At 40.6% G+C, this 14,698-nt stretch overlaps 1 protein-coding gene across 1 annotated transcript in view; it reads left to right on the top strand.

The window, feature by feature from the left end:
* Positions 1-14,698, top strand: part of glra1 (glycine receptor, alpha 1) — a 104,974-nt gene that overhangs the window by 8,837 nt on the left and 81,439 nt on the right. The window contains exons 2-3 of the mRNA XM_061079221.1: positions 13,390-13,514; positions 13,824-13,835. Coding sequence (XP_060935204.1) covers positions 13,390-13,514; positions 13,824-13,835 — 137 coding nt within the window. The remainder of the gene's footprint in view (positions 1-13,389; positions 13,515-13,823; positions 13,836-14,698) is intronic.

The following is a 14,698-nucleotide window of genomic DNA, read 5'->3' as shown; positions in this document are numbered from 1 at the left end:
ACCTTCGACCTTTGACATGTGACTATTCAGCTCCAAACATGAATCATACGGAGATACCCTCTCAAATGATGCTGATGAAAATCAATCCTTGCACCGCTGAGTTATTTCAAACACACACAGGAACGAAAACAGTATCCTACCTCTAAATACTCCGACCAGAGTAAATAAGATATTAGATTAGTTTCAATTAAAAAGAAAACATTATAAAGGTTTATTACAAAATGTTCTAAACTAAACAGTTTGTTGGTTTGATACTTTTGAGACTCACACCTCATTCCACTTAGTTAACTTGTCATGCATTGAATGACTCAGTGTATATGAAAGTTAATATGACTCAAGATTCAAGATTCAAGATTTTTATTGTCAAATGCACAGAACATGAAGCAGTCGCTGGCAATTAAATACTTGAGTCACAGGCTCTCTTTAAGCAATGCTCAAGTAATTACAACCAAAAAAATAAAATAAAAATAGAAATAGTACAAAATAGAATAAAATGGAATATCAAACATTTTAAATATAAAATAAAATATATATATATCTGAATATATATCAATCAGAAGGACGACATAATTTGTCAGGACCCTCATAACTGGTATACATCCATGGATCATGTATTTCTGATGTCACAACTCTGCAGTTAAGGTTTGGTTTGAGTCGTGTATTGAGTTTCTGTGTTTTGTTAAATATTGTGGTTCATCGTTAAAGTGACACTCAGATAAATCAGGGAAGCATCACATCAGAGTCTTGTGTGTTGAGGTGCAGTAGTGTTGTGTTGTGTTGTGTTGTGTGTCCCTCAGACCCTGACCTCTGCATTAAGTGGACGCCATCACTCTAACTCGTCCCTTCCTGTCACGCTCCTGTCCAGGACGCTCAGCGGCTCCGTCACTTGTCTCCTCGGGTGTTCGCCTCCGTGAAACCACGGATGCTGGGACGTCGCTCTTCTTCAGGCGACAGTCTCGTGACAGCAGCTGGATAATTCCTTCTGTCCCCAGGAGTTCTGTCGAGTCTGAGAGTAAAAACACTGACGGTGTAAAGGGAGGAGAAACTTTTAGTGTTGAGTTTAAAAGACGTCCGTGCTCACCAGGAAACCAGTGTCACGAGTTTGTCTATTAGTTTATTTGTAAGCAGATATCTGAATAACCCCTAAATTGAAATGCTTTTTCTTGTGTATAGAATCATCTCCTCCCTCTCTCTATTCACACACATACATAAGAGGCAGATGCTTGGATATGAATTAACCTTGTTTGGCATCGACATCAGAATATTAATATTAAAAGCATCTTCCTCAACCTTTGCTCACTACATACGTTCCCATCTTGTCCAACACAGACGTCTGGCTCGGTTCCATGCAGCTGTAACCGAGCCAGGACTCAGTCTCGTGCTTCACTTGGTTGGTTCTTCACTGATCGTCTCTGTTGTTAGTTCCACCTGAGAAGCTTCTCCTGAGGAAGAGGCTGAGGCTCGTTCCAGCTCCTTCAGCTGCTCGAGTGTTGAAGTTGTCTCTCTGTCCCGGCTCCTGTCCGAGCTCCACTCTGTGTCCTGAGGATCCGATAGGAGGAGACACTTCCTGCTGAGCTGAAGAAATCTGGTGTAATACAGAATAAAAGTGCAGATTATTCTGATGGATCTGCTGCTTCGTGCTCCTGCGGCTCCACAGACGTTGGTATTTACCGCAGCAGCTTTTCTTTCTTTCTCCTGCAGCACCGGGAGAGAGGTGTGATGTTCTGTTGACTGCTTCATTCATGGAAACAGATCGTTTACAGTGATGTGAGAGCAGTTGGACGTTTGAAGAGTCTGAAATATCAGCCAAACATTTATGGAAATGGAGGAGAGACACCTGTCAGACATTTGAGTCTGTGATTCCCGTGAACATCAATTTAACTGAAAAGCATCTTTTCCTTTTGACTGCTGCTTAAAACGTGTTTGTTTTGGCTGCAGCCAGGAAACCTCTCTTTCTGTGGTTTGAATGGATCATTTTACATTTGAATTATAACTATAATAATGCAATCAATTTAATTACCTCCGCCATGGACATTATGTTTTCATTCCTGTTTCTGTGTCAGCGGGATTATGCAAAAAACTACTGAACCAGTTTTCTTTAAACGCGGTTTGAGGTGGTTGTAGGTTCCAAGAAAGAACCAAGAAACTTTGGTGAATTTCTTAAGGAATAATTCTGAGATATTGATGCAAAACATCCGTCATGTGTAGAGCACTAATATCTAGGATCAGGTGATCTAAATATCTGAATATCTGCAGTATGATGATGAAATGCAAATCAGCTTTACTTTATTGTTTTCTTTTCTAAACTCTGTCCAAGACGGCAGCCGTACAAACACAAAATACATAAAAACAAAAGCTTCCTTATACCCGTGATCTCAGTTGAACGTCCACGAGTGTGTGTGACTCCGCCTCCAGATTTCCCAGTGTGGGTTTGATTCGTTCCACAGGTTCGTCCCGTGCTACTGGTCCAGGGGGAAATGATCTCTGTGTGGAGGACTCACTGGTGTAATCCCAGTCTGTGACTAATCTGATTGCAGCGTCATCAACCCGGCAGTGTGTTTGTTCAATGCTAATTTGAAAACCATTTCACACGGGTCTTACGCTTTATTGTATCGTCTTGGCAGCGCGAGCCGTGTTCGAACCACTTTTTCCTTTTTTTCCTGCGAGAGAGCGTGATCCTATCACACTCCCAGTTGTCGTGGCTGTAAAGAGGATTTAGCGCGGATTCGTCACGTCGCGGTGGGAATTATCGCCGCCGAGATAATCTCTGATCCACCTAATTTCCTCTCGCAGAGCAAAGGATTTGGATGAAGTGTGAGCGACCTCGAAAAACATCTGATGTCTTCCCATCGATCGGCATCGACTCAGGAAGTGTGAGCTGTGCAGTTTTGGGCGACGCCATCAGAAGTCCATTATCTGATGGTGGACGGTGGCGGTCGTCCCCGGCGACTCCCCGGTGACACCTGAGGTTTTTAATCTGTGATAAACCACCGAGAGCTGCAGATAATTCTCATCCACTCGCCCTCATCAGTCAACGTGTGACCTCGGGAGCTTCTCGACTTCAGAGCGGTGTGAGACGTTCGATCACAGGATTATCACCACGAGATAATCGCTTCGGGAAATGAGCCCGATTCAGACTCACAATAATCTGAGATCAGTTTCACAGTTGATACAATAACGAGTTTAGTAATTGGGATTTGGTTAAAATGGTTTGTTTCAGAGCTGCTTCCTGTTTCATACCAGGAGGAATCAGACGGAGCTGTAGGCGACTTTTTGTGTCGTCAAGTGTTTTTGTTGAACTCCTCGTAACTGCACACACACACACACACACACAAACACACACACATACACACACACTCAGAGGCTCTCAGCTTTCCACTCCATTTCCTAAACAACAGAAAATTACTTCATTCGTGTTTTTAATTTCCAAAGTGAGGAATTGGCCTCAAACGGTGACGCTGACGTAATCCTCAATAAACTGAAGGACGGAGACTTAGAGTTGAAGTGTTGGATTCAGGCCGGATTCTGTTTGAGAGTCTCGACCTCGAAACAGCAACAGCTTGAATAACTTGGTTTCCTTCGTTCTGACCAAATTAATCTGAACCTTTTTGTTCACGTCACTAGTTTTTCTTCACAATTACACAAAAACTATTGGATCGATTCCCATGAAATCTGGTGGAGAGATAAACCTTGAACCAAGGTTGAGAGAGAACCCATTTAATGTTGGAGCTGAAACATAAACAGGCTGGTCCAGGAAATTACTTTCTCTTTCCTTAACATGCCGAGATAGTTTTGTACATTTTTTAAATATACATATGCAACAAACTAGAAAAGGTGATATTGATATGAATCTATATTTATCCAATGTGGAACCAGATCTTAATCAAGTATCAACCCAGCGTGACATATGGTGCTAGCTGTCAATCACACTGTGGTTTCCACACCCCAATACATCAGGTGCTTTATGATCTGTTTGACTCTAAATGATCATAATTCACTCAAAGAACATCAGCTGTTTGAAGAAGACTTGAAACTAGAGACTGAGGATGTATACATTCAGATTCAAGATTTGTATTATCAAATGCACAATAATAACATTAGGCAGTCGCTGGCAATGAAATACTTGAGTCACAGGTTCTCTTCTAGCAATGCTGAAGTAATTACAACCAAAACAATAATAGAAATATTATAAAATAGAACATCAAAAATTTAAAATAGAAAATAAAATATATATATCTAAATATATATATATATATACAGCTGAAGAGAAAAACAACAATAGTGCAAGCTCTTATAAGGACGTATAAGCTCAATTATCACATTAAAGTTTTACTTCAACATTTAGAGAAGTTTTATATCTGTATCTTTTCTCTGCTCAGCCACAGTGAGTCGAGTAATTTACAGATTGATAACCTTTCAATGATGGAAACTTTTTGTTCTTTCACAATCCTCATAATACATCACAGATGAATAATTATATTTCCGTGTAAAGCTTCTAGACGATGTTTTGGAATTAAATCACTCGGCCCTGATGAAAACACTCGTGGTTCCAGGCACAAATATTTTCGGTCTGTTCCAAATTGGTGCTGGTGTCTGAATCTCCAGCTCAGATTTTGACTGATGGTCATTTAATGTGAAGCCTTCTGGACAAACTGGGCTCGGGAAACCATTCGTTTGGCTGAAAACATGATGAAGAAGTTTTCAGAAGTTTCTATATCTGCTCAGTCTCCTGCATCTGTGGAAAATACTCTGTCTGAAACCAGTAATAACTAGATTTTAAAATACAGAGCCTGTGTTATGAATCCTACTGAGTAACGTTGAATTAACAGCGAAAGAACGAGTCAAAAAACTTCTAACTTTGTTTTGAAATGAACATTATTGTGTTATTTATATTTCCTGGCTGTTGGTGTAGTAGTGGTATACGTTTTGGGCACTAACAACGATAACTAGAATAACTGAACATTTAAATTCATTAGATCCACATTTTTATTTCCATCTGCATCAAATTACAAACACTCATTAATATCAGTCCTGGATCCGCCCCCTGTTTCGAATCCACATTCAAATTGAATGAGTTATAACCTGATCATAACACATCTGTCCACCAAGTTTCATGGGAATCTGTTGTGTAGTATTTGTGTAATATTGCTCACAAACAAACAGACAGGCGTGTTAACATAACCAGAAATACATAGTACAAAGATATTTGATATTATTTTAGATATTCAGATTTTTCCGGTTGTGTCTGAGGCTTTAAAAAACACTTTTCTGTGGGGGTGCTGGGTGATCTCAGGTTTTTTATTTTCGGCAAGTGACAACACAAAGTGCAGCGTTGGCCTGAAGACTCACGACCTTCTGTCACCACGACAAGGACGAGCCGGGGGGGGGGAGTCTGACACAAAAATAGATTCTGCATTCATGTTATTACAAATGAGATCATTTTAATGGTAGGGCTCAGTTCTAGTAGAACATTCAGCTCATATCTGTGTATATATATTTAATATATCATCTCTCTGCCCATAGAAATCCTTCGTTTCTACTCTTGGTTTCCCTCGAGCTCGTGTCCGAACAGATAAATCTACCAGCACTGATATAGTCTGTGTATGTTATGACCTCTGACCTCTGACCTGTGATCACCAGTCGAACCAGTCGTCAGCCGTCGTTGGATTTTAGTGAATCTTTTTTAGAATATTTTATTTTTCCAAATATTTTCACAATGCCTGAGAACATGCAGAGCATACAGAACACTCTACATTAAACATTACAGAAAATTACATAACAAAATTAAAAAAAAAAACACATAGATGAAATAAAACTAATTAAATAAATAAAGTAAATAATTCCCCCCACCCAAAGAGAAAACAAAAAACAAAAAAAAAGTTGGTGCATAGGATGACACATCACAGAGAAATACCAAAATGACACAGTACATAATGTAATTCAGAGCCTTAAATAGTTACAGTCCTATGGTACCGTTGGTGGTGTATCCATGTATTCCAAATAAGGCTGCCAGATTTTCAAAAATAACTTATATTTCTTTCTGAGACTATATGTAATCTTTTCAAGAGGAATACAACTGTTTATTTCCACAGACCATCTGTCTACGAGAGTCGGGGAATCAGACTTCCAAGTCATTGCTATACATTTCCTGGCCACACATAAAGCAATTTCTGATTTTAGTGAATCTTGATGATAACTTTTAAAACAAGATAGAAAACTCTGTATATTTTTCATATCTGCTCTCTTGCTTCTCCAGCGTTTCCACGGTGACGTCTCGACACCTCTGGCTTGAATCTGATTTCACGGTGACACGTGTCGGCTCGGTGCTCACTGGCATTTAAAGGAAATCACAGGCTCACCAAACGGAAGGTCGGCCACCGAAAGGTCAGAGTCTCAGACGCTAAAAGGTCACTAATGTTCCAGACTTCGATGCGTCTCGGCCCCCCCGACCGGCCCCCCCCGACCGGCCCGAAGCTCCATCGACATGTTTGTTTCATTTAGAATTAAAGCATTTGAGTGGAATGAGACTGAATCATGAGGCAGGAAACTGAGTCAGACTCAGTTTGTCATCATTCCCTCAAACTGTCTGCTGCCCCCCCGATCCGTCCAAACCAACACTACATCGTGTTCTTTTGAGATAACGCAGGGAATCAAATGTTTAAATACATGAGATATTCATCAAAAAGACACTTGACTTGTGAACGTTTCAAAATACAAACTTAACTATTAATCAGAAGCCGTGATGGTGTTTACAATGTGATGTTAATGATCTTAAACTTCTCGGTCCGATCATCATCATCATCATCATCATCAGTCATCGAGGTTCTAATGGAATCAGCTGGGATATGAATTATGATCATCGCTGTCATAATTTAACATCTCAGACACACAAACACAGAGCGGAACCTCGTCCAACATCTACAGACAAGATTCAAGATTCAAGATTTTTATTATCAAATGCACAAAAATAACATGAAGCAGTCGCTGGCAATGAAATACTTCAGTGACAGGCTCTCTTCTAGCAATGCTCAATAATTACAACCAAAAAAATAAAATAGAAATAGTATAAAATAGAATAAAATAGAATATCTAAAATTTAAAATAGAAAATAAAATGTGTATATCTAAAAATATATATATACAGCTCAAGAGAAAATATACAGCTCAAGAGAGACAATGTTCAAATACAGGATCAGGATGTCGTGGTAATAAGATGTTAAGACACTTTAAATACATTTAAAAGCTTAAACAAATAAATAAAACCATTTAAAGCAGCAGATAGAAACTGAAAATGTGTGTTTTTCCAGTTTATACATTTAACATCAGTATATTATTTCTCTTTAAATGCAGGAAACATTCGGTGCCTTTTACTCAGTTTAGTATCGACATCTCTTTCCTTTGAGGTTCTGCTCGTCACCACCTGGTTCACACACGTCCGGTCTCCACTCTCCTTTAGTCCAGATGAATTGTTAACTCTGCTCCTCAGCTGCTCTCTGGCTGTTTGCTGCTGAACTGGCAGCCGACTGTGGCTTTCCACAGATTCTCCTCTGAACACAAGCGGCTGCAAACAGCAGCTCGAGCTGTGAAGTGGAACAGAGACGTGGAAACAGACAGAAACACAAAGAGAGCTGCATGAACCTTAGGGAAGCTGCTGATGTTCTCTGAAGTCCAGAGTCAGTGTGTCTGGAACTGTGATGCAGCTTTAAGGGTTCGATTCCATAAACCTCATCATCATTATCATTCATGAGATGCTTCATGTTATTTATCAAATGTTAATTCACCTTCAGCAGCATCATCAATATCCTCACTGATGAATATTATCGTCTCATTAACGGCGTGAAGATTTATGATTGTTAACAACATCGTCAGCGCTGCCATCGTCACAACAGAGAGAGAGAGGTGTGTGTGTGTGTGTGTGTGTGTGTGTGTGTGTGTGTGTGTGTGTGCTGAGCAGATCACATGACCCCACACGACCACAGGATCTGTGACCTGAGCAGCCGGTCGCAGCGTGGACAGAGACAGCAGCCAAACTTCATTTGCTGCTCTCTTCACCTCCTTCCTCCTTCCTCTCCTTCCTCCTTCCTCTCCTTCCTCTCCTTCCTCTCCTTCCTCTCCTTCCTCTCCTTCCTCCCCTCCTCTTCCTAATGTGCACCCCCCCCTTTCCCCTTCAAACACATGCAAACACAAACTCATCTCAGATAAGCAGAGTCACCCCCCCCTCCACCTCCTCTTTGTGCTTTACCCTGCATGATTTGTTTTCCAATGTTTTTCCGTGATGAGGGCGAGTCGGTTGAAAAGCCTGTTTGTTTGTGTGTTTGTGTGTGTGTGTATATATGCGTGTGTTACCTTGTCTGTGTGTGTTACTTTCTGTGTGTGTGTATTTGGGAGGATCAGCAGCAGCAGGAACAGCAGTTTTCTAGTTTGTGTGAACCTGCATGTGTGTGTGTGTTTGTGTTCATTTCCCTCCAGCGTTGTGTTTGTGTACATTAATTCATCCCAAGGCAAACACACTAACAAGGGATTTGTCCTGTTTGATTTCGCTTTCCGAGCACGCCCCCCCCTACCCCACCACCCCCCCACCCGGCGGACTGTGATTCTGATCAGCAGCTTCGTGATAAAGCGTCGGCGCCGGCTGCGTTACGTGTTTATGAATTGTTAATGTCTCCATTCATCACCACGCGCGTCACTGTTTAGCATATTGAAAGTCAAATTTAACGGTTCTGCTTTTAAGAAGGAGAGAATTTAAGCTCAATAGACTGTATCATCTGTCATTGGGGGTTTATGAGAGATTAATGCAGAGGTGGAGCTCTCCTCCCCCGCCACTCATCAGGAGCTTCAACTAATTAATGACTCAATGTCGCTGTTGTTTTACCAGTTCAGACTCTGTGAGTGAACAACAGGACGTAGTAGTGTCCACTAGTGATTGGATCTCTCAGGACGGACGTTATCATGAGTCCAATGTTTGTCAAAAATAGATTCTGCATTCATCAAATATCTTCATGTTATTACAAATGAGATCATTTTAATGGTTGGGCTCAGTTCTAGTAGAACATTAAGCTCATATCTGTGTATATATATTTAATATCTCATCCCTCTGCCCATAAAATCTCTTAATTTCTACTTGGTTTCCCCCGAGCTCGTGTCCAAACAGATAAATCTAGCAGCACTTATATATTCTGAGTATTTTATGACCTCTGACCTCTGACCTGTGACCACCAGTTGAACCAGTCGCCAGCCGTCGTTGGATTTTAGTGAATCTTGATGATAACATTTAAAACGAGATGGAAAACTCTGGATGTTTCATGTCTGCTCTCTTGCTTCTCTAGCGTTCGAGTTCCAAGGTGACGTCTCCGACTCCTCTGGCTTGAAGTCAGATTCTAGTTTTGTCTGATCCGTGGACTTTCTGAACTTTAAGATAAAATACCAAAAAGCAAAGCAAACACAGAGGAAGCGTCAGATCATGTTGTTGAAGTCGAACCTCGACTCAACCTACTCAACAAATCCTGTTTTCCTCTTTCAATCTTTGATGTAACGATCCGGCTGCAGCTGGACGTCTGAGTGCTGCACCGGGAAAATGTTCCAACAACAAAATGAATAATTCCTCATCAACACCGACTCTTAACTTCCTCCCACTCGGAGAAAGTTTGTCTGAGTCAGAACCAAAATTAAAAAACATCCCCTTTAGGCTTTGAATCATTTTCTTTTTGGCCACGATTCAAATTTCTCTAGAAACATGTTCAGGCTGTGATATTAAATCTGAGTCAAATATTCAAACTCGTATTTCTGTGACAAACTCAATTCAACATTTTAAAGATGGATTGAAGATTTAATTTCTAAACTTCAAATTTTCTAAAGAAGTGGATCTCAACTAGCGGTGGGGAAAAAATCGATTCTGTTCAGTATCACGATATTTTGCCGACGCATTTATATCGATACTGTAGCACAAAGTATTGCAATATATATATATAAATTTTTTTCTTTTTAATACTTTATTTACAATTTTTGCAATATTTAATTATATATGTAACAGCCCCTGGCTGGCAAAGCATGACGAGGAGAGTTTCAGACTGATGTATTTAAATAATTTTAAGTTATGTGCTGGTAGCTCAGAGTTCATGTGAGAGGTCTCCTACTCAGAAAATAATTACAAAGGTCCTGTGACCTGAATGTTCAAGGACAAAGTTTTTGCACTTCAGTTAATGTGAAGAAGACAATGTTGTTCACAGAATTAAATGTGACATTTGAAGTGAGTTGAGCAGTCTTATTTTCCTCATTTTTTGTAATGCCTTTGAATAATATGGGGGACATGAATCGCAATATATCGCAGAATCCAATCGCAATACTTGCAGTATCGCAATATGTTAAGAATCGCAATACTATTGAATCGTCACATTTTTGCCAATTCCCCCCCCTAATCTCAACAGTCTAGGAATCTAATCTAAGTGCAAATCAATAAATTGAACATGAACATTCACTTGAAATCATTTTTCATATAATTAGATTCCGCACTATACGAGGGGAAGAGTGTTTCCCCAGCAGCTGTCGTCTCATAATTGCAGTTGTGGTCCCAGTAATTAATTCTGCGAGTGAAAGTGTAAAAGGTCTTCGGAGGTCTCTCTGTGTCACGTCGGTTAACAAAGCTCATTGTGGAGCCGGAGTCAGATGAACTGGGTCAGTGCAGCAGCAGCGTATTTTTAGCCCGGCTCTCACACTGCTGTCCACGCTCCGGCTGCGGGCGCCGCGGGAAGTGATGCAATCAAACACAAACTGCACCACAAGTGGCCGCTGATGCAGTTGTGCTGTACGGCCACGGGTCAGCTCAGTCCTCCGAACGCAGGCCGTGTCACTTCCTGTTCCGTCAAACCGCCGCAGCGAAGCAGCTCGGCTCCGATCCCCCAGGACGCGTCTCTTTAAATTCATTATCCAGCCTCTGAGAGCGACATCAATAACTGATAATCAGCTGCTGCACCTGAATAAAAGATGGATTTCATTCTTTGTCATGAAATAAACATCGGCTCAGATTGTGACTTGAGCTTCTGGAGGTTCTTTACAAATGTCGGACGTTTTTTAGAGGTTGGAGAAGGTGTTGGGAAAGTCAGGATGTTAATTTAAAATGGATGAGACGGCTTCGGGCCTTTCTGAAGAAAGTGAGGCTTTGTTTGGAAAATCAAATCATGTTGAAAAGAGAAGTCGGGATTATTGTAGATCTATTTCAGCTGCTTTGGTTTTTAATGTGAAATTCTTGAAAGTCAAATAGTTTTTTTGTAAATAAGGACAATTTTGGGAAAAGTTAGAGAAATGTTTGGAAAGTGAAAACATTTCCATGTCTTTCTTAATAGTTTCAGAGTTACAAATAATTTACATTCCTGATTCACTGATGGTTATTCATGAACACTCATTAATTTGTAGGAACACAAGCCAAACAAACCCTAATATGGATATTTACTGTAAACACGACTGTATCCCAGCTGTCAACGGAGCAAATAAGTGTTTCTTGATTCTCACGTCTGTGGTAAACAGTTTAGTTTCGACGTCCTCTCAATGCAAACGTGCAGTAATTGGAAACACACAGATTTACATTCTACACTATACGTAATGAACACCAGCAGCCTCCACTTCATTAACTCCCAGGAAGTCAAACTGTTGCATATGAAGCTAACGTTGATATTTACTGTACACAAGTCAAATACAGTTCCACAGCTGTAGTGTCTCGTTGCCCTGACGACTGTTGTGTGGTCCCTGAAGCCAATTAGTGTTTCATCCGTTTGTATGAATGTGGTTTATTTGTCTTTTTACAGATAAAGCTGTTTGCTTACTTGACTTTATCCATTAGCTGCGTGCGTGTGTGTGTCTGTGTGTGTGTGTGTTATTGACTGTAAGTGCTGAAGTCTGTGTGTGTGAATGGGTGGGTGGGGCTAAAGGCCGTCCTGGGGATTTGACATTCTGCACGGAGGATGTAATGAGCATGATGGGCTTAATAAGGTAAAGAAGTCAACTGTGCAAATACCACGGCCATATTGTAAAATCAATGTGGCGCTCAGCAGGACACGCTGCTGGGTAAGTGAATTAGAGCATTACTTTAAAAAAAAAACACCTTAGGAAAAGAAGTGTGTAATAACCACTAATGCATTAAAGTGCAGTCAGCACAGACTGTGAAAGTTCACTCTTAATTATTCAGTTTTTAATCAAATTAGATAAAACTTAATGGAATTACTGGTAAATGAGGATAAATGAATATTACTTGAATCCCTGGTGAGGATGGGTGCTGGTTTCTGCCAAGTGCATGCTGGGAAACCCTCCAGGGAAAGAAGCAACATCAACAATGAATTGGTTAATACCAGTTATGTATTGATATATGATGGATGTCCATTGGAAATGGGACGGATGTGGTATTGGATCAGTGTTAATTGAAAAACAAGAGAAAGGCATTGTGATTGGTCTCTGGAGTAAAGATGTTCCGATAACAATACCTCAGATACTGCGAGTATGCAAATCTAAGTACAGATCCTGATACTGAGTCTTTAGGGTAAAACTGCAATATTCTTTAGATGGAAATCAAATGCTCCAAAACAAAAGTACTTCCACTATCAAGTACTGTTGTTAAAGAAGCAAAGAAGAAGTGATTCCCGGTAGTTTAGCTTAAATCTCATCAATTTGAAGAAGTTTCACGCTGGAAAGTCTCACAAGCAAAATTGTGACGTTCGACATCTAAGATTTACCAGGAGCGACGCTGGTGCTACAACACAAGAAATCCCATAACACATTTGAAGAGGCGTTAAGGAGCAGGAGGAGTTCACCGAGGTGAAAGGATGAAAAGGAAAAGGTGCAGCAGCAGAATTTAAACAATTAATTCGACAAACGACAAAAGCCCCAAAGAAAACCAACAAACTGATCAAATTCATGGTTGTTTATTTCTAACACAGAGTTTGTAGAACACAGATGTTTAAATATGTTATTAACGGTAGTTGGTATCAGCCAATGAGCAAACTATCGGGAATGAGAAATGGTTTTGGAACATCTCTACACTGGATTAAGTTCAATCTCTTCACTAATTGGATTTTCTTGGTCCCAGTTTGTTCAGCTTCAGGTTTCCAGTGATTCTTTGACCTTCACTGCAGGTTAAGGTCATTTTTAGTCCGTGCCCTTGTTTCCAGGAGGGAATCTTCTCTTTTCTTTATTGTGCTTCAGTTTTTCATTATCAGCCGATTGTCAGCGGTGACCTTTGACCCCCCGTTCCCTCTCGGGTGCTTGTTACACTGCCAGGTCATCATTGCTCGTGATAAATTGCCTCGAATGTGAAACTCAACAACTTTTACGATGGAATCTGATGTGTGATGATGACAGAATCCTCACCTCTAACCTCTTCTCTCTCTCTCTCTCTCTCCTGCAGCTTGGCAGCGTCGAAGGAAGCGGCCGCGAGGAAAGCCGTCACGCCGATGCCGCCGTCCGAGTTCCTGGACAAGCTCATGGGCAAAGTCTCGGGCTACGACGCCAGAATCCGACCGAACTTTAAAGGTAGGAGTTGCCACCGCGGCTCGGGCGGATAAGACGGGGAATGTTTCCAAAGCGTTTGTCCCGAAACGACCCGGTAATGTGTTGTCTCTGCATTTCATTACCTTCTCTGAATGACCTTTTGAAGGTTTTAGCCGAGATTCTCGCCCGTGAAGGTTTGTATTCATTTGTTTTACTGAGAAGAGACGAAGAAAACAAGTATTTTAAATATACATAAACTGTTGATATTGATCAAATTCTGTTGCTGTATGTTTAACTTTACCTCTGGCTGTTCTCAATTTGTTCTCAATCTTCTTCATTTGCCCTTTGCAGTGTACAACAAAGGTAAATCCAGGTGTTAGACCCTGATCCCCCCTTTCTCCACATAACCCCCCCACCCCCCCTCTCCTGCACCTTTAGCCCCAATAAGACTCTTAAGTAAGAAATACCTCAGCTAGCTTAAGTTAGCTTGGTGCTACATTCCTTGGTGTCCACACTGTGCTTGTTGTGGTGGTCAAGGTAATGTGCCTGTCTCCCACGAGCGTGCTGCTGAATATGATTCATGCTGCTGATGCTGGTTATGATGATAATTTAATATTAAGTGACCTCTCCCTGAATGGAAGCCCCCATAAAGACACATGTCATAGGTTCCTGTACTAAACTCACTCTGGAAACTAACAAGTTTAAGATTGGAGAACTGGGGCAACTGTCCTTATTCATTAAAGTGTGTGAAGAAAACAGTAAGTGAAGATAAAGCATCTTTCCAAAGAGTTATTGGAAGAAGCAGAAATATCAGAACTGGAGTTTCGCCTTTTTATGACTTTGAAATATTTCATCTGAGCCTTGTTGCATGTTGACTTCTGCCCTAACTAAGATGCAAGTGATTTATTTTGCTCTATAACTACTTCATCGGCTCATTTGTGTTTTTCTGAGTGTACAAAATATTGTTGACCTTGCAATAATAACAGATGTGATGCCTTTTTTTTTTTATAAGCCACAGCAGCATTGACGCACTTTTGCTTGTTATGGATTTTAAAAGAGGTTTGCAGGTTTTGTTTAAGTTGCTCTAGATATTAACTTTGGTCTAATCAGTAGGAAGAGGTACAGTACATGTGGGATCCCTCTCGTTCAAATATAAGATTCTAATTGGCTAGAAATTGTGACATTGGTTTGGCTAATTGGATTTATTATTGATTATCACTTTTCTT

This window comes from Limanda limanda, chromosome 10 (assembly GCF_963576545.1).
Source record: "Limanda limanda chromosome 10, fLimLim1.1, whole genome shotgun sequence".
NCBI lineage: Eukaryota > Metazoa > Chordata > Actinopteri > Pleuronectiformes > Pleuronectidae > Limanda > Limanda limanda.
The sequence above is the reverse complement of the archived record's forward strand: the minus strand, read 5'-3'. Positions and strand labels throughout refer to the sequence as shown.